The 13,539-nt window shown below is 39.1% G+C and overlaps 1 protein-coding gene across 5 annotated transcripts in view; it reads left to right on the top strand.

The window, feature by feature from the left end:
* The window catches only part of ECPAS (Ecm29 proteasome adaptor and scaffold), an 88,365-nt gene that overhangs the window by 31,624 nt on the left and 43,202 nt on the right, over window positions 1-13,539 (top strand). For all 5 annotated transcript variants that reach the window (XM_072959908.1, XM_072959906.1, XM_072959904.1 and 2 more), the window contains 5 exons: window positions 416-565; window positions 3,166-3,334; window positions 5,915-6,054; window positions 8,760-8,841; window positions 11,075-11,194. In XM_072959908.1, coding sequence (XP_072816009.1) covers window positions 416-565; window positions 3,166-3,334; window positions 5,915-6,054; window positions 8,760-8,841; window positions 11,075-11,194 — 661 coding nt within the window. The remainder of the gene's footprint in view (window positions 1-415; window positions 566-3,165; window positions 3,335-5,914; window positions 6,055-8,759; window positions 8,842-11,074; window positions 11,195-13,539) is intronic.

The following is a 13,539-nucleotide window of genomic DNA, read 5'->3' as shown; positions in this document are numbered from 1 at the left end:
TTAATATTATATTCCAAATATTGACATGATTGATGTTTAATTTCTTTTGATTTAGAATGACTTTATTTTAATTAAATGTAGAAAGGAAAAAATTTATTCAAAGGACATGTTGAACTTTAGCTAAGATTTAATATTAAATCTCTTGTGGTAATAGATATTAACACTGAGCCCATATTTTCAGCTGTTTTTGGCTAAATGTCACTTATCACTCAACATACTGAGCTTTCAGTAAGAAAGAAATCTAGGCCAGTTCCTAGGTTAGGACTTCGTAAATTAGTGGTGTTGACAATGAATGGCCCTTGCTACAGTTACCACTTTTTGTTATGTGATTTTTTTTGTTTTGTTTTGTCTGTTCTTTGCATGTATAAAAACCTTATTTTTTAAATAGTTGCAATAAATGTAATTATCTTTTCAGCTTAATGCATCTTTTAATACCAACCCTTTTTCACATGAAATACCCTGTTGAATCATCGAAATCAGCTTCTCCGTTTAATCTTGCTGAGAAACCAAAGACAGTGCAGCTACTTTTGGACTTCATGCTAGATGTCCTTCTGATGCCTTATGGGTAAGTTAAAAAAAAAAATCGAAACAAAGCAACCTTGTTCTTGACTGCTTTTACTGTGTGGAGTCAAGTACTGTTTTCAGTGATTTGCCTTCCACTTGAAAATGAATGTGTCTCAGGTTTGTTTGGCCACGGCCCTGACCTCTTCTAGACTCTCGCCCGACTGGTTTTGACCTTAGAGGTGTGGGGCTGCTGTTGTGATTTCAGACTTGATCTGTCCAGGCTGAAATCAGTCTTGCCCCCTAAAAATCGTTCCCCTTCTTCAATTACCATCAGCGCTGTGGTGGTTATCTTAGCTGTGCACGCGTACAGCTATAAATTGCCTCCCTCTTTGCTCTTCCTTATTGCTGCCATGTCAGTTCCATGGTACCTCCTGCCTCCTCCATGAAGTGTCAGGAAACCATTCCCACCGCTGCCATCTGGTTTTGGCTCGTTTCAGCTCTTGTCACGACTTTCTCACCAGCTGCTCTTCAAAACTGTTTACACTGCCACAGAGTTTCCTGGTTTTTAAAATGTAGAACTTACTGAGTCACGCCTTAAAATCCTTGCGCTGTTATTTTTCAGGCATTCCATGCACTCATGCATTTCGTGTACTCTGTATCTCCTTGTCTAAGGGAATACAGTTCTCTCTGCTTAGTATGCTTCCCCGTCAAAAAAAGAAGGGAGAAGGAGAGAAAGAAATGCTGAAAGAAAGAAAACAACAAGAAACACAGCCAGAAAAACCACTTTGAAAAGCAATCACAAACTAGCTTCAAGTCAGCTCTGCTGTCTCTGACGTTAATTCCTTGCCCTAGGGACAGGACACTCTTTGCCTCATCCTCATAACGCTGAAGTCCCGTCTCTCTTGCCACTTAGTGTTTTTATCGCGTTGTTGTCCTGTCCCTCTTCCCTAGACTGGGAGCTCTATGAAGTCAAGAGCCGTTGAGTCTAGCTCTGGTCCCTGGCATGGTGCCCATGTTGAGATTTGCTTCCAGCCTCCTCGTTTTCTAGGTTGTCCTGCTGCCAGAGGTGCTTCTCTAAAACACTGCTTCCATCATGTTTCTTCCCTGGTCAGAGAGGTAATATACACTCTAAGTCTGGCATGTGGGGCCCCGTATCGCCTGTCCCTCAGTCCAGCCACAAGAGAGTGCACACTGTGTGATTTCTTCCCTCTCCAGTTGGCTCTCCTCCCACCCCTCTCATCTGGTGACTTTATGTTCTGGACCTTCCACCACTGCTGCCTGTTCCCTGCTTCCACTGCCTCTGCACATCATTTATTTCCCTGCAGTTTCTTTGCCGTCTGGTCACACGTTGTGCTGTTGCTCTCAGCTTGCTCCGTGTGGCAGAGACTCGGTCTTACACCTCCTGGTGTTCCCCTCTCCTGTGCTCATTAGGACGGTGTTTTGCACAGTGTTAGCTCCTCAGTAATTATTGATTGCTTTACTTTCTGCTACCAGGCTTGCTATAACTTAGAAATAAATGAAAACCTCCTTTCATAGTTGTTAAATCAGGAGGCAGCCAGAACTGGCAGGTGATGGTGGCTTTGGTAATTTAACTTTGAAATCCAAATTTAACTTGGGCACAGAGTGTACCCAAGCCAGTGATTCCTCACATTTTTCTTACCAGTCAGAATTTGCCTAGTTTATATAAAAAAATTAAAGTGATTCTTTAACAGGTTTTTTTTTTTAAATAGATGAATTTAGGAGTTGAATGGATATGTACCTATAGTAATGTGGAATAATTTCCTGCACCATTTGGCTCCAAGTGTTTTCTTTAATTTTTATTATAATGGGTATTTTATTTTAATATCCAGTCTGATAATTTGTCAGCATGGAATTTTAGAGTTTGGAAGTACTTGAATTAATATTTATATCAAAATTTTCATTTTGTAGATGAGGATTACTACTTAATTGGTTCAAAATGAATTTGTCAGAAATCTAATTTTTAATCTATAGAAGCTAAAAGTGAAATAGGATGGTAAATTAATGTTAGCTGCAAAGTTGTGTGCTTTGAACATATAATGGGAAAAGCCGATTCTTACTATGATTTTTCCTCTTGGGTACTTTAGAATTTTTTTCATTTTGGGGACTTAATGTGCTTGTGTGGTAAGTGGTTTGGAGGTTTCAGTGGGTTTTCTAATGCAGGGATAGAAGGAGTTCAAGGAGAATTGAAGGTGAATTATACCTTAACAGAAATGGGAATGATTATAAAAATGTTCTCTGCTTTGGATATAGAACAATTTTTTTTTAACTTCCATTACAGTCAACAAACCTTTCTCTGTATTTGTCAACTGAAAATTCAAAATGTAGCAGGTCCATAGCAGCTTTTAGAACAATTATTCATAGACTGAGAGTGAACAAAGTATTTCTGTTCGTTGTTGGCAACTGTTACAGTATATTTATAACCAGGTTGAGCAAATGTACTCTGATGGTTAATGTGCTGAAGATGTAGATAGCTTTTGTAGATAACTTTAAATTTTTTCTCTGTGATGAAATTCTAATTTCCAATGTTTATTCTTCTAGAAAAAAAAATCTGTGGGAGAAAAGTATATAGTTGAATGCATGCTATATGCATGTGTAAGTATGTGTTTTTGGAGAGGGGTTAAATTTCTATTTCCTTTCCAGATACGTGTTAAATGAATCCCAGAGTCGCCAAAATTCATCTTCAGCACAGGGTTCCTCTTCAAATAGTGGGGGAGGTTCTGGAATACCGCAGCCTCCCCCAGGAATGAGCTTTTACGCAGCTAAACGAGTCATCGGTGATAACCCGTGGACACCTGAACAGCTGGAACAGGTATCGCCCTGCTGTTCATACGGAACTTGACCTGGTCCTCTGCCCCTGTGAGGTCCGAGGGCGTGTGTGACAGGGTTCCAGGGTGCTCAGGCTCTGATGAAATCGGTTGGAAAGGAGTGGTTGGTGTAGGGTGTTCTCGTCGTTGTGTCAGTTTTCTGTTAGAGCCCCAGGGAAAGGGAGGAGTGGGAAGAGCTCTGCAGCTTTTCTCGTGTTGCTTGCATATTTCAACTCTAAAATATGGCCCACTTGCAAGTTGAATATATTTCACTTATTCATTTTAGTTTTTAATTAATTATAGGTTTAGTGATTATCTAGCTACCTTGGTGCAGGCAGTTAAAATACAATTTGTCTTACATTATGCAGCTTCTTAGGGCTGTACATGTTGTGTAAAGTGAGGAACTCCTGCACTCACCAGTGACCCTACAGGGGAAAGGCGTGACGCCCTTTTGTGTTTCTTCCCAGGCACTGGAAGATTGGCATTAAGAACTTTACTCCGGATTTAAACAGAGCACAGATGTTTTCTGAGCAGCTTTTAAAAAAGGCTGGTGCTCTGCCTCACTGTGTCTGTCACCAGGCACCTCAGGGAGGAACAGATGAGATCGGTGTGTAATTATTTTGGAATTCAGACAACACAGATTAGTATTCCGATCCTTCCTGTATCTCTCCATGAGTCTAAATAGTTTGATCATTTTTCTTTTTGACAATGTAAGTGACCACTGATCAAAACAGTGTTCCCAGGAGAGGGAAAAAGGCAAGTGGGCATTCTTGCCACTCACAAATTTATGGGATGATTTGTTCAGCAAGGGTTCGATTTGTTTAGATTAACTTCTTGATGTTTTGTAGATCTTTTTCCTTCTTAAACCGTGACGTAAGTAAGAAAGAAAGGTAAATAAAGAAGCTGTGTGATCTGTGTGACAGGCGCTGGACTGAATACTTTGAGTGCTTTATGCCATTTAATCCTCACAGCAACCCAATCAGGTATAGAAGTTGTTAGCTGCATTTTGTAAAAGGAACTGAGGTTTAGAGATTCACCACAATCTCACTCCTAGAAGGAGGCTTTAAAGCTAGGTCTCTCGGAGGGCTGAAACTGTAAGTGCTGGAGAATAATTGTTAACATTAAACTGTAATCTTAGTGGGTCATTACTTGCTAGTTTCTAAGGGCCTCTGTATGCCTTTTGTCAGTTTTGTGGTCTGGTGTTGAACAGTTTAGTTTCCAGGATGAAAGCTGTTTTCCTTTAATTTTTAAATCTCTCTTTTGTTTTACATTTTTCCTTCAAGATTAAACAGCTTTATTGTTTTTAGTGACAAAGTTAATGATACTGTAAATATTTAAGCAGTGCAGAACATTAAAGTGAGAAATTAAAAATCACCTGCAACCCTGCCATCCTAGTTTGTCGTTTATCTGCAGCCTGCTCTGTGTGTATGTGTGTGCACCCAAGTGCAGTTTTACACCGTGCACTTTCACATATCATGTGATACATTGTTTGAAGTTCATTTTTTTTCAGTTAACAGTATGTCAGGTTTTTAAATAATGTCATCCTTTTAGTGTCTGTATAAAATTTAACTATATGTAAACAACATTGTATGTTTTAAACTAGTCTCCTATTAATGGACATTAGTATTGCTTTCAGTTTCCTTTGCACATTTTTTTGTTTGTATCTTTATGTAGTTGACTTCCATAACTGTACTTTTTGTGGCTGCAGTAAGTGAGTCTTCTCTGTTGTAGCTCTTGGTGCAAGTCAGTTATGTTGAACAAGGGGAAGACAGGTAGGCATTTTCATGATCTGTTTATCTACCTTTTTAAATTGCATCCTTTATCATTTAGTAATTGTGAACTTTATTAATCCTAATTCATATACGTGGGAACTGTTATTAGGTAACTGATGTGTAAAGGTGAAGTTTTATTTTTCAGGTAATGTTTATTCTTAAAGAGTTATTTGTGATGAAATTCATGGCTCCTTCATGTTGCATGAAGTTCTAAGCAGACTCTCTCTTCAGCCTGTGTTCCATTTTAGCCCATTAGATTGAATACTGTTTGATTATAATTTCACTTGCATTGTATGTTTGAAGTCATACTGTTTTCAGTATTGAGGACAGAACTAGCACGTTAACACTAGAGTGGAGCTCCATAGAGCGTGAGGTTAGTTCTTTTTGAGCTGTCAGAGCAATCCACGGAGCACTAGCCTCCTAACGTGCCACACTCGTACCTGGAGGCTCCAGCCTGGGACTTTGTCATCCGAGGGAGGCTGCGTGTCGCCCTGGCCTCGGAGGCTGAGAGACTTGGGTTTGGATCCTGCCGTCATTTCTTAACTGCGTCTTAAATTTCATAAGCCTTGCCCCCATTTCCTTAAAAATGGGTATAATAATCCTTACCTCACAGATTGTGAGGGTTAAATGAAATCATGAGTATACATGGTTTAGTACAGCCCCGGCATATTGTGCGCCCGAGTGGGATTGGTGGCTGGTGTCCTGTTAACCCCTGGTTTACGACCGTGCACACCGATACGGTAAACAGACGTTTCAGGTTAGTGGTCTTCGTTTCCCTGCTCAGTGTTTTTCCCTCCCTTCATTTATCCACAGTGCAAATTGGGGATTGTGAAATTCATAGAAGCTGAGCAGGTGCCTGAGCTGGAAGCTGTTCTCCACCTGGTGATTGCTTCTAGCGACACGCGCCACAGTGTCGCCACCGCAGCGGACCTAGAGCTGAAAAGCAAGCAAAGGTAAACTACTTCCCTTTCACACTGTTCACGTTGAAAAGAGGCTAAGTTTCTTAAAAAAAGCTTGTTCAGCACATATTTGTGCTTGTAGGGTTTTGTGTAATGAGACATTCCGTTTATGAGGCTGTGTAATAGACCTAATTTGTAATAAAGACAGTTTGCTAAAAAGCAGAATTCTGTGTGAGACAAAGGAATGAAAGCTGTTTGGGGCAGCAGTTTAAAGTCGGAATGGGTTAGGAATATTACTGTAAGAATTGAGACCTTTGGCTAGGTAAATGAATTTAAAGAACTGATGTTAAGAAAAATGTCAAAACCCAGAAATTACTTGTTTTTGATTTTTCCTCTATCTCAAACCATTTGAGTTGGCTTTTAATAATGAGTATGTAGATATTATGGTTAATATGATGAAAGGTAGGTCCCATGAAAAGAGATGCTGAATAGGTCTTTACACGGGAGGAAATACAAGTAGTAAATAAGCTCATAGAAAATATTTTATACAAAAAAATCAGGTCAATGTAAAATAAAACAATGGTATACCAATTTGCACCCATTGGTAAAAAAATTGTGTGACAGTTGATAATTCCACTTAAGTTTCTGTTGAAACCACTGTTCTTACACTCTTTTGATTGGCACAATAAATTGAAATAATTGTTGAAAGCATGTTGTAGGTAGTGAATCATAAAAATATTTACAGTGTTTTAATCTAAATCTTCTGGGAATGTATCCTGAGAGAATCATTCAAAAGAACAAGATTTTATTTAGAAAAAGATTACATATTTGTTCATTGTATTGCTTCCTATAGTTGTTTAAAAAAAAACAAAAAGGAAACAAATTCAGATTTCCACAATAGGAAATAGTTAAGTAAATTGATATATGAAATATAATATATCTGCCCTAATAATTATAATAAAGCAACATGTAAATTGCCCCCAAGTAATGGCAAATGAATAAGGAGTACAAAATGAGATATGTGTTGATTTAAAGAAACGGCATATGCAAGGACTGAAGAATACATAAAAAATTGAAGATACTTGGTTGAAAAAAAATCAAATTATAGAATAGTTCTTTTTTGAATTTACTTTAATGCTTAATGTAATAAATAACAGACTAAAAGACAGTGGAATGTTGAGATAATAAAGCTTTATAATAAGTTATGTATTGCAGTTTTCCTTCTCCAAAGAAACCAGTACAAGTAGGTGTAACAGAAGAAGGAAATTAACTTTACTGCATCTTAGTTTGCTTGTTGAACTACAAGTGCACTGTGTCTGTGTGGTGGTTGGAAACAGCCTACCAGAGGGCATGGGATGGGTGTTCAGGACAGGCCTGTTTGTCGTGGAGTTAATTCTGGTCATGCCTCTTGCTGACTGTCTGAATTTGGAAGACTCAGCCTCGCCAGGCCTTGGAATCCGTGAGATGAGAAAGTAACTAGAGTGTACTTAACATCCTCCCCCAGGTCTAACATTCCTTCATGCTGCTTATAACTCCATCTTCCCTGTATCTCCTTCAAGGAATTTATTTGGTTTTGAAGTATGAAAAAATCTTCCTTTAAATCTTCTCATTGTGTTTGAACTGGCCCGATTTTTTATGCCACATAATGGCTTGGATTGTTAGAAATGTAAATGTGGTGCTTAATATTTGAATTAGTTTTGATTTGTCTGTTAAAACAAATGTATGCATTTTTCCATAAAAATAATATAACGTTGTTAAGAGGGAAAAAGTGAGTTGAGAACAATATGTAGACACCTCATTTTGTTAAAGGAAAATCCCCAAATACCTCTTCAAGTGATGCATCTATGTACTGAACTGTTTCTTTATCTGTCTACCTGCTGTACCCATCCACATACTTTACACACATGGGAAAGAAGGCTAGAAAAAGATACACCAGAGTTAGTGGTCACTGAAAAGAAATAGAGAGGGATATGGTGCAGATTACAAGGAATTTTATTTTCTATATTACTCATTTCTGAATTTTCATGAGAAAGAAGATAGTGTGGTTAAATCTCACTAATCGAATGAAATGCAGGATTGCATTATTATTAGGTTCATAAAATAACCTACAGAGGGTGGGTTCCAGTCACTAAACACTGTCTAGTCTAAGTCACCTTATTGCGGGGCCCAGTCAGGAACAAGTCTTAGTGACTAATGGCAGCGTGACTGCTCTGTCCAGTTAGGTGCTCTAACTAACTGCGCGTGTGTGCTGGTAGATGAGAGAGGATGCTGGAAATCACAGTGACACAGCATTAGGGAAACGCGGTGGGCTGCAAGCTTCCTAGGGTTGTGGCTTTGATGTAGACAATGTTTTTTGTCACTTTCCTCATCACTTTTGAATTTCCAAGTGGTTAAAGAGAAGACTCATGGCACTCTGAACAAGTATAGTGTGTCTCTGCTCTGTTGGAACTGCTCCGTGGCATCAGCCCTGAGAGTGGAATGCTATCTGGTTTTCTTGTGCGGAACCAGATTGGGTCATCGGATGCAGGGATGTATTTTACATTGAATCAGGGTGGGATAAGTGACTTTTTTTTTTCCTGTTTAAAAACTAACTTTGATGGAAGTTAATCCCTTTCCTTCTCTTCTGTAATGTCAGTTGCACATTTCGTTTGTATATTTCTGTGTTTTCCTTTGGTAACACATATTGAGGCTATGATATTTTGAAATGATTGAAGGGGGGGAAAAATAATTTTAACAAGCTGTGTTGAAACCTTCTGTAGCTTGATTGACTGGAATAATCCTGCCATCATTAATAAGATGTACAAGGTGTATCTTGGAGACATACCACTGAAGACAAAAGAGGTAGGTGGTTTCGGTTTATTCTCACATCATCACAGAAAGTATTTTGCTGACATGAGCTCTGTGTATTTGAACATTTCCTCCTGGTTATTTTGATTTAGGCTGAACCTGTGATATAGGAAATATGAGTTTTAAGCCATACTAGACTAGGTGGATTAAAGTCTGCTAGTAACTTAGTTTATCTGATCTGGTGTTTTCAGTCAGATGCTTGTTAAATAGGGATTGTCTAGGTTAGGCATCAGTAAACTTCTGTGAGCGTTTTAGGCTTTACTGGCTGTTATCGTTCTGAGGCTGCAACTTCTCAGCTCTGCCGTAGCATGAGAGCAGCCACGGGCAGAACGTACCTGGATGAGCATGGCTGTGTGCCAGTAAGACTATTGATACTGAAATTTGAATTTCATATAATTCTCACAAGATACAATTTTACAAAATGTTATTTTGATTTAAAAAAATCGTTTAATAATCATTTGAAAAAACTAATCTTGCCTCACAGGTCTTACCAAGACGCAGGGTGGGCCAGATTTGGCCCGTGGGCTACAGTTTGTTGACTTTAGTCTAGAATTTAGAGAGTAGGTAGGTTCTTCTGAAGTCTCGAAGTAAGATGTTTGCTAAATAGTGTAAGTCTGTTTAGCGTACTGGGTTAAAAGTGATTCCAAGTCTAAATTCAAACGTGCGAGAATTGCTTGCTTCCTTGCTTGCTTCCCAAACCATAAATAGTTGTTTAAAAAAATCGTATTAGCTTCAGTTCGATTAATTTGAGTGTGATATGGCAGAAAGAACAATTAATTGGGAATTGGGATGCCCCTACCCTGAATTCTAGTCCTGAATAGATGCACATAAGTGTACTGGAGAGGAGAGATTTGGCCAATCACAGACTTCTCTGGGCCTCATGTTGTTCATGTAGAAAATGAAGGGGTCGGAGTAGATCAGTGGTTCTTAGAATGTGGTCCATTACGCTTGTCGGATTACAGAGGAACTTTTAGAGGTCCACAAAGGAAAGGAATTTTTTCCTTTTTTTTTTTTCCCACCGTGTTGCTATTTGCATTGGTGGTGCAGGAGCAATGGTGGGTGTCAGCTGCTGGAGTCCTAGCACAGATCAAAGCAGTGCCACTGAATAATGCTGACAATCATTCTCTTCTTCACTGTCGGAGCTCATGGTTAGGAAGAAAGAGAGAGACAATAGAATTCAGCTTGAGTATCCTTGATGCAGCAGTAAAAACGTATTTTACCTTAAGAGTAGAGACACAAGCTCTGGTTATTGATACGGATATTTGGTGTGTATTTTCTCTAAAATGAAAAAATGAGGTGTCAAGTGAAACAATTAGCATGCTTTATTGGCAGTGATGAAGACTGAGCTTTTCAACAAACATTAGAATTTTGGGAAATTCTTGTTCATCACAATGAACTTGACAGCTTGTCAGTACTTACGGATTTTTCTAATGAGATTGGTCATGAGATTAACGTGATATTTCTGTGTGTGTGGCTGTTTTATTTTATAATGAAATATTTGCTTAACTCAATGAGCCAATGTTTTCCAAATGACCAGCAGTGTTACAGAAGCATACAAGGGTAGAAGAGCCATTCAACATGCAAGATAGGCCGGTGGAATTTCGGATAACAGAGTCTGCAGAAGTTTCATTGCTATGGTTTCAAATCCATTTGTCAACTAACCTCTAGGAAACTATGGTGTATCAAGTTTTGGTGTAGTGTCAAAGAACAGCCATAATTACCTGAAAAGGCTAATAAAATCATCCCCACTTTTCCAGCCACTTATCTGTGTGAAGCTGGGGTTTTTTTCACATACTTGAATCAAAGCAATGTATCACAACAGATTAAATGCAGATGAAGATACAAGAATCCAGATTTCTTTTATTAAAGTGAACAGTGAAGAGAGTTACAGAAAATATAAAACAGTACCACTGTCTCAGCTCTGTTTTTTGTTTTGGAAAATATAAGATTTTAATTTTTCTTAAAACCCTATTTATGCAAACATATAATGGGTTTAATATTATTTTCAATAAGTACTTTAAAATGTTTCAGTTTTAGTTTCTAATACAGTAAATATTGCTAGGTATTCCAATATAAACAAAAGCTCTTCAGAATCTTTAGTCATTTTTAAGAATATAAAGGGAACTTGGAACAAAAGTTTGAGACCACTGATTTAGATGATCTTGTGATTTTTTCAATTCACAATAATTTTGAAATGCTAAGTTATAATCAAACATATTTTCCACAGGGAGCAGTTCTGAAGCCAGAGCTGAAAAGAGACCCAGTCAGTACGAGGGTCAAGTTAAAGATTGTCCCCCACCTCCTTCGTTCTAGACAAGCTGCAGAAACGTTCCCAGCTAACATCCAGGTAACTCATTCTTTTCAGAGAAAAATGGCCTGTTCACAGCTTTTATGTCTGTCTAATTAGAGAAGGAGCTGCATTAATGGATAATAGGAGGTAGGTTAATGAGTGTAACAAGATTAATGAGATTCCATCTTTTTTCTGTCTGAAGTTTAGCTGCATAAAATACTTAAAAATTTTTATTACATGATACTTACTATATATGGTTACTATTCACCCTAAATATATGGTGATAATCCCTTTCAAGCTAGTGTCTTTCTGTGTGGCTTTTTTCCAAAAGTGGTACTACCGGAAACTTGGTCACTTAAGTGGGAAAATGAGTCATCCTTACCTGGAACCCCTTGTGAAGGCAGTGGCCAAATCCTCTGGACCCTGCCGCCGTGATGTCGTCATCTCCCTAACCCTGATGCTGACGTTAGCGGAGATTGTCACTGCTTGTTTTGGTTATCACGGTCGTCCTCCTTGCTTCCCTGCCTCTGGTGCTGCCCACAGCCAGTCTGTTTTCTGTTGCCACGAGAATTATTTTTGCAGTTGGAAATCCTCGTGCTCTGTTAGCGTGGGATACAGGCCCCTCCTCAGAGGCCCTTGCCTTTTATCCAGGTGGTAATCAGCTCAGCTTTGGTGGCAGGTTTGAGGATGATTTTATCACTAGTTACTTGCTTTTGATCTTAAATAAGCCTCAGAGTTTTTCTTGATAATTTTTTCCAAAAAAATCTGTAAAATGGGTGTAATGATAGCAACCACCTCACGGCAATGTTGTGGAGACTGAATGGGGTAGCAGATGGAAGCTTTAGAGCGCAGTGATTAGTGCTCATTCAGTTAGGGAGCTCGCAGTCAGTGGTGGAGAGGTGGCAGTGAACTCACCCTTCTGGTCTCTTATCTCGCCCCGCCCTTGCCCTGTGCCTTGTGCTCCAACAAGATTGTTGCTCTTTAAGTATGCTGTTCTCATGGCTCTAACTCCACTCGCACGCGCCCTCTGCCTGGCACAGCTCCCCTCCCCTGTAGCCTGGTAAACATCTACTCCTGTTTCAGAATTTGCTCTAGTGTGTTGCCTCCTGTCTGTAATGTCCCTGTTTCCTGCCTCTCCTCTCTTTCCGTCCCAAAGTGAGGACACACTCCTCTTGCTCACCGTGGTGGACAGACTTCTTTCTGTCTTAGCATCTCTCCCTCTTTAGGCTTACTTGTTCAAGTGGCTGCTTCCTCCTTCTTTAGTCCCATTGTCTGGCTGTCTAATATCTGACTGATTTCTAGTACTCCGTGCTGTGTCCGTAAACATAAAATAATCACAGAGCTTCTTCCATTTCACTTTCCAGGCACTGTTTCCCTGACAGCATCTTGATAATTTTGGTTTAGAAAATTTGGTTGTAGTAACACCACATTACATAATAAGCAGCCAGAATTTTGGAACTACATATTCATAGCCATCCTGTAGGCGTACACTTTATTTGTAGTTATTTATGTTTTCAAAATAAGTCCAGCTAAAATTTTGCACATTCAAAGACAGACTCATTGTTCTTCCCCCATGAACAGTCTCCCTTTTCTCATCAGCTTCATTTCACGATGACATTGTCCTTCTCCAGAGTGGTCCCCACCCCCTCCCTTCTCCACCTCTCTGTCAATCACAGGATTCTTGAAGCCATCGTTCAGATGAGCCTCTTCTTTCCTGATACCAATACTTTTAACTCAGCACTTCCCCTTGATTTGAATGTACTAAAGCACCCAGCACACAGTTCTTTGCATGTAATATGTGAGCCATGACTTTTATTTTTTCTCCACAAAACTTTAGTGTTCAAATTAATCCTTTTACTTCTGTCATCTTATCGTAGTATTCGACATAATATAGCATTGTCAGATAGGCTTTCTAAAAAAAAAACTTTTCCAAATAATGTAGCACTTGATTATACATTGTCCTATATCATTTTTAATGTCTGGACATTGTGACTTCTCAACAAGACGAGGCGACTGGATAGCAGTGCTGGTCTGTTTTGCATCTCGCGGAACCTTGCGTAGTGTTGATTATACAGCAGAGGCTTGGTACTGTTCTGTGTCCAGTCGTAGGTGATTGTTAGGTAAGATCCAGAGCACTGCTGGTAATCTTAGGAACCAGAGCATGGAGTTTTTTTTTTTTGTAAGTGTAACTGTCTTTCCCACAAAAAGTAGGAAGTTGAGGAGTTTAGATTTCTTTGATGTTGATTTAATGTCTCAACTTGGTGGTGCTGCACAGGACTCGTCTACTCCGGGAGCTTTTTGCCTTTAGATCTGACTCCTCAGTACGTGGAGCACCTACACCCTGACTGTGTACTTGTGGAATGCTTTGGTATTTTCCATGAAGCTTTTGTTATAATTTGTCC

The sequence above is a fragment of the Vicugna pacos genome, chromosome 4, assembly GCF_048564905.1.
Source record: "Vicugna pacos chromosome 4, VicPac4, whole genome shotgun sequence".
NCBI classification, from domain to species: Eukaryota; Metazoa; Chordata; class Mammalia; order Artiodactyla; family Camelidae; genus Vicugna; species Vicugna pacos.
The sequence above is the reverse complement of the archived record's forward strand: the minus strand, read 5'-3'. Positions and strand labels throughout refer to the sequence as shown.